This window comes from Peromyscus eremicus, chromosome 5 (assembly GCF_949786415.1).
Source record: "Peromyscus eremicus chromosome 5, PerEre_H2_v1, whole genome shotgun sequence".
Taxonomy (NCBI): domain Eukaryota; kingdom Metazoa; phylum Chordata; class Mammalia; order Rodentia; family Cricetidae; genus Peromyscus; species Peromyscus eremicus.
Window position 1 is genome coordinate 5651947 of NC_081420.1, and position 10977 is coordinate 5662923.

The 10977-nt window shown below is 41.6% G+C and overlaps 1 protein-coding gene across 8 annotated transcripts in view; it reads left to right on the forward strand.

Moving 5' to 3' along the window:
- Positions 1–4653, forward strand: part of Kif27 (kinesin family member 27) — a 103530-nt gene extending 98877 nt beyond the window's left edge. For 7 of the 8 annotated variants that reach the window (XM_059262809.1, XM_059262808.1, XM_059262812.1 and 4 more), the window contains 2 exons: positions 510–677; positions 4142–4653. In XM_059262809.1, coding sequence (XP_059118792.1) covers positions 510–677; positions 4142–4605 — 632 coding nt within the window. In that variant the 3' untranslated portion in view covers positions 4606–4653. Of the gene's footprint in view, positions 1–509; positions 757–4141 lie in introns of all 8 variants that reach the window. The other variant, XM_059262815.1, reaches the window with a different exon arrangement.
- The last annotated feature ends 6324 nt before the right edge of the window (positions 4654–10977 follow it).

A 10977-nucleotide genomic window follows, 5' to 3' on the forward strand; every position in this document is an offset into this window, starting at 1 on the left:
CCCACCCCCCATTCTGCAGTGTTTTTTCCTTGTTATTTAATCTTTCTAGGCTCATTATTAACAGCTTTATTACTTTTTTGTGTTTTTTTTTAACTTTATATTTCTTGGGCCTATAAACCCAGGCATATAACTTGCCATATATCCACAGTCCCAAATGCAAGCTTGAAATAATATATTAACACAGATGATTGTTAGAGTTCTACACATTTGAGTTGTTTTTAAGAGGAATGCCCATTTGATAAGGTTTGTTAGTAGTAATGGCAAAAAATGCTGAGTTGTAAGCAGGAAGTAGCAGGTAGAGAGTAGGTAGAGAAGGAAATGAAGGGATTGATTCTTTGAAAAAAGTTTTATAGCCAAAAGAATCCATATTGTGGCTGAACAAATCCCTTCAGGTAACAGATATGTATAACATACTTCTGACCCTTTAAAGTCAGTCTGGAGCTATGCTAAACTATAATTTTGAATCATTTGTTTAAAGCCAAGATTAAATGTAAATTTTTGCTTTGTAGAGCAAGATGGAGAAGGCGTTATAGAAACCTTAAAAAAATATGAAGATAAAATCCAGCAACTGGAAAAAGATCTTTACTTCTATAAGAAAACCAGCAGAGATCTTAAGAAGAAACTGAAAGAGACTGCCCGAGGAGGAGCATCACCGTGGCAGCTCTCATTAGCAGAGCGTAAGGCTTTGAGTGCCACCTGCCATGTTAACCCTGCCTCCCCTTCCCAAACATCTGCTGAGGCCCTGCCTGACGCATAGTGAGCCCTTCCCAAGTGACAAGGTTGTTTAGGGGAGGTGCTGAATTTGTCTCTGTAGACAAACAGTGTTTCCTCAGTTTGTATATAAGACAGACCCCATGGGGAGTACTGGGAACATGAACACGTGTATGTGTGTAGATAATGGTCATGTTTTTCTTTTCTTTTTCTTTCTTTTTGTGTTTTCTTTTTTTTTTAAGATTTATTTATTTATTATGTATACAATGTTCTGCCTGTATGTATGCCTGCACAGCAGAAGAGGGCACCAGGTCTCATTTATAGGTGGTTGTGAGCCACCATGTGGTTGCTGGGAATTGAACTCAGGACCTCTGGAAGAGCAACCAGTGCTCTTAACCTCTGAGCCATCTCTCCAGCCCTCTTTTTGTGTTTTGTTTTGTTTTGTTTTGTTTTGTTTTGTTTTGTTTTGTTTTTTGAGACAGGGTCTCTCTGTATAACCCTAGCTGTCCTGGAACTCACTCTGTTGACCAGGCTGGCCTGGAACTCACAGAGATCCTCCTACCTCTGCCTCCTCAGTGTTGGGATTAAAGAAGTGCACCACCACTACCACCACCACTACCACCACCATCACCATCACCCCCTGGTGACCACTTTTTTCTTATGAGCAAGGCTTTATTCATTATGGAAAATATTAAATCAAATTTGAAAATGAAAGTATAATATGCCCAAAGTATTGTTTCAGAAGAATATATTAACTCGAAATAAAGGTTGTCTCAAATCATATCTTGTGGTAGTATAAAGGCTGCACTTAGTTCTTCATTGTGTGGTGAATTAATGAATTGAACCTCTTCCCTCTTGAACTGGGAGTGTTGTACCTCACCCATGCTCAGCAAGTATACACTCTTAAGGTTAGCCTTAGCGCAGACTCGTAAACCTGCCCTGGAGTTTATCAATATGAACAGTAGCTACAGACTTGTTAACATTCTCTTATTAATCATTAAGGGATGTACTTGATTTAAAACATTAAAAATGTGTAAAACTTAAATATATAAGCTATGCTAAGTAATACATAAACTGTAGAAATGATTATTTTTACTGATTGCCTGCTGTGTGAGAGTAGCTTTTGCTATCCTTGACCTTTAGCCCTTAGGGCGGCCCTATCATTTAACTCTTACTTTCCTATGTTATAAGAAAGTAAGCCTTCTGAGTACCATAAACACTGTACAAAGGAGATGCAGTGGTTAGGAGAACTGGCCATTCTTGCCATAGACCTAGGACCTTCATGGCGGCTCACAGCCACCTGTAACTCCATCTCCAGAGGGTCTGAAATCCTCTGGCCTCACATAAACATACATGCAAACACATAATAAATAAATGAATCTTTTAAAACAAGACTTTAAAAAAATTGTTCAAAGTAGAATGGTACAAGTGAAAGTAAGGTCAGTCCTAAGGTGTGCCCTCCAGAAATTTTAAAACATGACCAAATTCAAAGATATTTCCTTGTATAATCATTAAATGTACATATGTAAAATTAGTCCCTTCATAATAGAATAGTTACCATGACAAAGTACTCTGCAAAAGTCAGAAGCTCCTGGAAAGTAATATATTATTCCTTTTTATAAGACCTCAAAATAGGAGGGCAATCAATATTTCTGAAATAACTTGACCCCAGATTTAAAAGTTAGGAAGTTTATAGAAGAAACACTTTAGCTGATTTTTAAAAATAATTTCTATGACTAAAGAAGATATTAGCCAACCATATTCTAGTTTATAATTCAGGGTTTCAAACAACTGACTTTGTAAACTTTGAGCTTGATCTCTGGTACTGGGGAAACCAAGCAGAACTTATTGTGAAGCTTTTTCAATCCCTCCAAACCAGAAAGAATGGACTAGGTGCTGGCACAGTCTTCACACAGAGGTAGGACAGACACAAAGCTGACACTAAGCAGTGGCTCCTGAAGTTGGCTGTGCGAGCTTTCTAGTCACCAGTGAGCTTTACCACTCCTGCCTGTCAGTGTCTGCCGACGGAGCCAGCTCTCTGAGCAGTCACACATGAGACAAAGACCTGTGAAGCCAAGACCCAGACACGCCCACTGGGTTTCTTTCTTTCTTTATTGTGTGTACATTTATGTGTGTGAGCGTGTGGGCGGGGGTGAGGGGTCAGAGACACAACTTACAGCAGACAGTTTGCTCCCTTGATAATGTGGGTCAGTTTAAAGGCAAGCTCCAGGTAGAGGGAGAAGGTAAATGAAACCTGTGTGGGCTTGAGTGCTGCCAGGGTACAACCTGTGTTTACATTTTGACTTCACAGGACTAGAAAGTGTACTAAACATTTGACATCATGTGTTAAAGTTGGTAACTGTTTTATCACTACTAACTATGTGATAAACCATAGGCAGGATTTTATATTAGATAGGTTATAATTGAAGACTTCTGAGGTTTTAACTCTCCAGTCACTCTTAATCATTCACTGAAGGGGGCTGTACTCACCAAAGGTGTATGCCCTGACCTCCATTTTGATAGCAGAAGTTGTGGTACTTATCACAGACTACAGATGGATAACAGAATATTGCTGTCATGGTAGGGGCCAGCCAAGACCAGGTTTTCATACATGTATGTGAGGATGAGTGCCTGGAGGTAAGGGCAGAGCAAGCTTAACTTGGCCCGGACTTGGAATTAACCAGTAACAAGCCAAGCGAAGAGAGATGTCAAAATGGAGAGATGGCTCACTGGAGGACCCAATGTTCAGTTCCTGGCACCCATGTCAGGTGGTTCATAACGCCTGTTAAGTCCAACTTCAGGGGACCTGACAACTTCTTCTTGTCTCCTCAGGCACTGCACACACGTAATACCCATACATACATGCAAGCAAAGCACTCATATACATAAAAATAGATAACTCTTCAGGCTAGAGAGGTGGCTTAGCGGTTAAAAGCACTGGCTGCTCTTTCAGAGAATGCAGGTTTGGTTCCCAGTACCCACATGGCAGCTCACAGTCGTTTCCGGCTCTGGTCCCAAAGCATCTGATACCCTCTTTTGCTCTCCGCAGGCATCATACATAAGCACTAGGTGTACAGACACACACGCAGGCAAACACCATACACACAAAATAAAACAGTGAATTGCATTAAATTAAACTTTAAAAATTAATAACTGTTGTTTAAAAGATTTCAGAGACACACCAAATACTCAGGTTTCTAGAGAGTACCAAAATCACTACATGATTTTTCAACTTAAGTGAGTTAAAGAAAAATCTGTTATTCACATTTCAAGAATTTTATAAGTGAATCAAGATTGATTCTTAGTCACACATCTATTTGAAGAAGTCATTAAGCAAAAGTCTGAAAACATTGTGTATGTTCAATCATAATACTGTAGTTAGTACCTGGTTTTGAGATGTTTGCTTTTGTTTTGTGTGGATTCTCCTTAGACCATGATGCTGGAGATGGAGTCCTGAATCCAGAAGAGGCAGCTGTGCTTTCTGAAGAACTAAAATGGGCATCTAGAACTGAAAATACAAAATTGAATGGAAGAGAAAGAGAAGTAGACAATTCTTCAAGTAGCTTTAAAACCGAACCATTGCCCGTGCAGACTCTGGAAGGTAGCCCAGACTCACTTCCAGTCCACGGCTCCTTAGCACCCTCCAGTGGCCAACTGTTGACCAATGCCGATAAACCAGAGGACCATCCCTTCATACAACCTCAGAGTCCACCACCCTCCCAATTTCAGCCTGTGGGAAATACGGGGCAGCTTCAGGGTGTCAAGCCTGTCAAACTGTGTCGCAGAGAATTACGTCAGATTTCTGCTTTGGAGCTGTCATTGCGACGCTCCAGTCTTGGAGCTGGGGCCCGGTCTGTAATTGCTGATTCCCTTGAAGTACCCGGGGAAACCTAGTGACTTCAAAGCATAGGCATTGGACAATAAAATTTTTAATTTAGTAAATATGTGAGTGATCCCTTTTTCTAACTTACAAAATGAAAACTCAGGGTCACCAGCTTTTTCCCAGGATATAGGAAAGGGGGGTTGGTGGTACTCTTTTTTTTTTTTTCATTTTTCTTATTAAGAAATTTTCTACTCACTCCACATACCATCCACAGATTCCCCCATCCTCCCTCCTCCCACCCCCCAGCCCTCTCTCCCAAGCCACCCCACATCCCCACATCCCCCAAATCGAGGTCTCCCATGGGGAGTCAGCAGAGCCCAGCACACTGAGCCTAGGCAGGTCCAAGCCCCTTCCCACTGCACCAAGGCTGTGCAAGGCATCACACCACAGGCACTGGATTCCCAGAAGCCTGTCCATAGACCAGGGACAGATCCCGATCCCCCTGCCTGGGTGCCCCCTAGCCAAAACCTGGAAACAACCTAGATGCCCCTCACCTGAAGAATGGATAAAGAAAATGTGTACATATACACAATGGAGTACTACTCAGCAGGAAAAAACAATGATATCATGAAATTTGCAGGCAAATGGATGGAACTAGAAAACATCATCTCGAGTGAGGTAACCCAGACTCAGAAGGACAAACATGGTATGTACTGACTCATAAGTGGATTCTAGATGTGAGGGAAAGGATGGCCAGATGGTACTCTTGTGTACTATAGTGTATTTTAGGGTTTTACTATTTCATAAATGCATTTTTGAATGCTTGGTACATTGAACTATTTCTACTTATATAAGTGTGTTTAAGTTCTTTTCCAGGGATATTTGCTTTATTTTTTTTAAGTACATTTGAAGAACAAAACTAAGACTAAAACACTTTTCAAATATATATTATTCTATATAATATAAAGGCATATTATAAAAGTACATTATAACCCTTAAGTATTGTTAAAGTATACATATGTTGCTATTTTTTTAGCTCCAGATAAATCCCAGTTGTGCCAGAGTTGTACCTACCTACTGTGTTTGTTTGGTGAGATGAAAATGTTTGCCAGAATTAAGCCTGGGGGCCAAGGGTGCATCACAGTTGTTAGGATCCACAGAGGTGGCACATCAGCCTTAACTCTAACATGGTATCTTTCATTTTTATAGTTATATATTCTTTGTTTGATAATACAATAGAATGCAAGTTTTCACCTTTATCTTGCCCTGTGCATTTCACATCCCTCTCATATGATGACAGAATTGTGAGAAATGTCTGCAGCTCCTGAAACAGGACAGGGAACCACACAGAATAACATAAAACATTCCAGCATTCTAAGGAGCAGCATGGCCTTGTGGAGTGGTGGGTAATGCATGCATCTGATAGGCTAAACGCTGAGACCTGACAATCTCAGCTTTCCAGCTTTGAAGACCTGATGGCACTGGGGTGTAAATATGTACATGAAATCTTGTTAACATTTCCCTTTAAGTTTTTCTGGTTCAATTAAATGAGCAATTAGTTCTTTCCTGCCATAATTGTCTATGGTAGGCAACATCTCATTATAATGCCCTGAAATATTTTTCCTTTTCCAAACTTTCATGTGTAAGTCAAGGTTGGTTTTTGTTTTGGTTTGGGTTTTTTCAACTAAAGTTGTGTGGAGCCAGTAGCTTACAGGTGCTTACTCAGTTCCCACTGAACTCTTTTGCCACCTCCTTCCTTGCTGAGTTCATTTTTTAAAAGTCTATCTATGTTTACACACACACACACACACACACACACACAATATCATATATTAGTCTCATGGCAAAAAGTCAGTGCCTTGAACTAAACATAAGTTATATGTTAATCTGGGTGTGGTGGCGCACGCCTTTAATCCCAGCACTCTGGAGGCAGAAGCAGGTGGATCTCTGTCTGCCTGGTCTATATAGTGAGCCCTAGGACTACATAGAGAGACCTTGTCTCAAAAAACAATTATGTAGTAGTAAATACCTTTTTATTAATGAAGGTCTTAACTGTAAATTTCTTTAAGAATAAATAACGTGCTATGCCTCAGTAATTAATTCATACAATTATGTGTTTTGATTCTAGAATCTCTTTTGCCCAAGGAATTAAAACATTTACTGTACCTGTGGAAATATAAACCTTGTTTTCACTAACAAAGCAAGAAAAGTTACATAAAACTACAATGATTTCATCAGATAATACAAATGTGAATTGATTGCCAAGTAACAAAAGTATGCTTTCCCATTTTGTTAAACGTTTCATTTGTATCTTGTATATGCTTTGATAGATTTTATTCACATACTAAAACATATATAATGTTCCAAACATGTAATTTGGGTGTGAACAATTCATTCTAGTTAGGTCAGTATGCTTACATAGTAATCAAAATATAAGGTACCTCCTCCCCAGTGCAAACTCAGCCCCATTCTCCATGGGGTGTACATGCATTTGCCTGCTCATGCATATTCACTGTGCATGTGCCTGTGGAGGCCAGAGAAGGAAGTTGGGTACTTTCCACATAATTTTTGGGAAAAGAGTTTCTCACTGAACCTAATCACTATTTAGACTAGGCTGGCTAGCCAGCAAGCTCCCAAGAGCACCTGCTTCTCTGCCCGCCCTGCCTTGCACTGCCCTGCCCTGCCCCTGCAATGCTGGGATTTATAGTCCCCACCACCCCTGGACTGAACTCAGATCCTCATGCTCAAGCAGCAAGCATTTGACCTCCTGAGCCATCTCCTCAGCCTGACTTTCTCAGTGTATATAAAATGGGGGTTTTGTTTGGTTTTGTTTTTTCAAGACAGGGTTTCTCTGTGTAGCCCTGGCTGTCCTGGAACTCACTCTGTAGACCAGGCTGGCCTGGAACTCAGAGATTCATCTGCCTCCCTAGCTGGTATTAAAGGTGTATGCCACCACCTCTGAGCATATATAAAACAGGATCTTTGTTGTTCGGTATATTCTCACATTTTCCACATGCAACAGAATATTTAAAGGGAGAATGGTTTGCCTCTTTAAAATATCCTTTCATTCCCTAACCGGAGTGTTTGTAGGAGAAGTTTGTAAATCTGGAACCGTGGGTAATGACAACAGGGATGCAGGTGCTTCTGCACCCCGTCCTGTGCTGGGGTCATCACAGGCTGTGGGCACACTAGGAGGTGCTCTGCTGCCCTCATGGGCACTGGATGCTGCTTTAGTTTGATTTCGCTTCTGATGGAATTGTTTGGGCCCCTCAGTTATTCATATCCTTATGAACCTGGAGTTCAAAGAGTCAACAGAAATACATTATGATTTTTAATGACATGGACTTGATTTTCGTTAGCTATTACTTTGTTTATAATAACCTACAGCAATAAAGTCAGGCTTATTTAAGAACAGGTGCCTTACATGACCGGTTATAATGGAATCAAATCACTAGTAAGGGCAGTTCGTGCTCAACACAGGTTCTCAAACATTAGGTGCAGGATGATACGCAGGGGTCCAAGTAGAAGGTCATTCATAGTGACAGTTCTCTTCTTTGGAATTTTAAAAATATTATGTGTATCTTACATTTAAAACTGGAACATGCTATAGGCTGTCTTAATCTGAGTAACATTTTCGAAATGTACCAAATGTGAGAATGAGCCCCTCTACAGTAACTGTCTCTAGCGCTCTGAGTACTGGCTTTGAGCCTGTAACGTTGCCGTTTACCACAAGTAGGGTCACTTACCTGGTTCACCACAAGAGCACATCTACCCAGCAGGCAGTGTTTTACCACTGCAGTTGCTGCTGACAGCTGACTTTTCAAGGGATTTAACTGTTTAAATTCTCTACAGAAACACATGCCTCACCTGCACATGGTCACTGCTTATTTGCTCCTCTTAGAATGAACTGCTCACAGGCACCAAATACTGAAAATGGTATTTGATGGTCATAACATCCTTTGAATTGAGCCAAGCATGGGAGTAATCAGAACCAGGGATGTTATAAAAAAAAAGAAAGAAAGAAAGAAAGCCTTATGTTACAGTGTCAGTTTTTAATGTTTCCAGTGGTTTTCATTTGCTCCCACTCGAGACAATTTTATTAGAATTTAAGAGAAACCCCTCCCCTAGGGAAAGCAAGCTGTATTTGTATCTTTTAATATATTTTAGTTTTTTTTTTTTTTATAGGAAGGCCCTTGTAACAGAGCCCGAGACCTTAGCACAACTGACTCCATGATGGAAGTGCCATTCAGGCTGCAACACTCAGTGTGTAGACAGCACCCCCAGCAAAACCTTTTCAGAGGCAAAAACCATCCAAGCCCACAGTTGTGGGAAGTCTCTAAATGTACTAACCTTGCTTTTTGGCGTCTGTAGTTAGTTACACTTCTGGCTAACTGTTCTTGTTAACTAAAATATGTCAACCCAGAACATGGTTTTTGTGCTTAAAATTTCACCCTGAGAAAGGCTCGGGGCTACACTGGGATCCCGAACACCCAGTGTAGTCGACAGCCGGCTAATAAAGACTTTCTATTGGCTTAAACCCATGTCTGAGCCGTCTTCTCTGGTGGATCCCCGCAACAGTCCCTAGTCACAGAAATGCCTTTATTTGGTAGCAACGTAATTTGAACCCAAAGATACTAAATTAGACCTAGGTGCTATATTCTACTGGCTGATTTTAACACAGAGACCTCTACTGGGTTATTGCTACATTGCTTTAAGAGAGACAGAACCAGCCGGGCGGTGGTGGCGCACGCCTTTAATCTCAGCACTCGGGAGGCAGAACCAGGCGGATCTCTGTGAGTTCGAGGCCAGCCTGGGCTACCAAGTGAGTTCCAGGAAAAGGCGCAAAGCTACACAGAGAAACCCTGTCTCGGGAAAAAAAAGAGAGAGAGAGAGAGAGAGACAGAACTATTTCTCAGACTTCATTCTAATGTGTAAGATCCTTGATGCTCAAAGGACAGAGCCACTCAGAAAACAGTAAAAAGTTTAAAACCTTTTTAAATGCTGTGTCATTAAAGTATAACAAAGGAAATTACTTCAAAATTATTTATGTTTCATGTTTCAAGCTTGTTACAGTATATACAAAATAAAATATGATTTTTCAAATCCAGATAGGTAAATATTGTTCATTTGATTTGATTTGAGGTGTCAGTTTTTTACAGTGCTGGGGATCAAACCCAAGACCTTGTGTGTGCTACACAAGCACTCAGCATTGAGCCTAAAGTGCCTTTTTTTTTTTTTTTTTTTTTTGGTTTTTCGAGACAGGGTTTCTCTGTGTAGCTTTGCGCCTTTCCTGGGACTCACTTGGTAGTCCAGGCTGGCCTCGAACTCACAGAGATCCGCCTGGCTCTGCCTCCCGAGTACTGGGATTAAAGGCGTGCACCACCACCACCCGGCCTCCTTTTTCTTAAAACAATTTAAAAAGTTTATGTGTGTAAGACAGAATGTGCACATAGTGCAGGTGCCCAGCTCAGCCAGAAGGTGCTGGCTGCAGACAGCCGTAAGCTGCCTGATATGGATGTCAGTTGGGAACTGACCTCTGATTGTCTGAAAAAGCCTCAAGCATTGGTAACAACTGAGCCATCTCTACAGCCCCAGAAGTACCCATGCATTCACCTCTCTCCTCCCCTCTCCCCCGCTCCTGGAGCTCTCCTCTCTTCCTCTCTCCTGCTCCCCCTCACTCTATCTCTCTCCTCTCCCCCTCCTTTCTTCTCCTTCTCTCTTCCCCTCCTCCCTCTACCCCTCTCCATTACTTTCTCCTCTCCTCTCCTCTCCTCCTCCCCCCTTTTCCTCTCCCCCTTCCTCTCTCCTCTCCTCTCCGCTCCTCTCTTCTCTACCTCCCCTCTTCTCTCAGCTCCTCTCTTCTCTCCCTCCCCTCTTCTCTCAACTCCTCTCTTCTCTCCCCTCTCCTACCCTATCCTGTTCTCTACCCCCCATCCTTTCTTCCTTCTTCCTTCTGGCAAGGCTTTGCCTCAAGCTCCTAACTCAGCTATCTGGGCCCTTTGGACTGATGGGATTACAGGCAGTCACCACTGCTCCAGCCTAAGAAACATCTTATATATTGTTTTAGAAGAATCATCACTTGGACCCCAGACCCCCAATTATCTGCAGCAAATTATAGGCATGTAGTGCTTTACCCTGGATCTCCACTGGGATCCAGGTGACATATGAGAAGACATATGTCTAGGGACAGGAATGGAGGGAACAGTACAGAAAGGTTTATTGGAAAGTATTTCATAAACCAGCAAAGAATTTTTTAAGTATTTGGAGAGGATTTATTTTAGTTTTCTAGCAAAAGAACTAAAACTTACTATCAATATTCAAATGCCTCTAAGCCTACAGAAGACAGACACAGAGGACCCTCCTGCAGAAGACAGACACCCACAGAGGACCCTCCTGCAGAAGACAGACACCCACAGAGGACTCTCCTGCAGAAGACACCACAG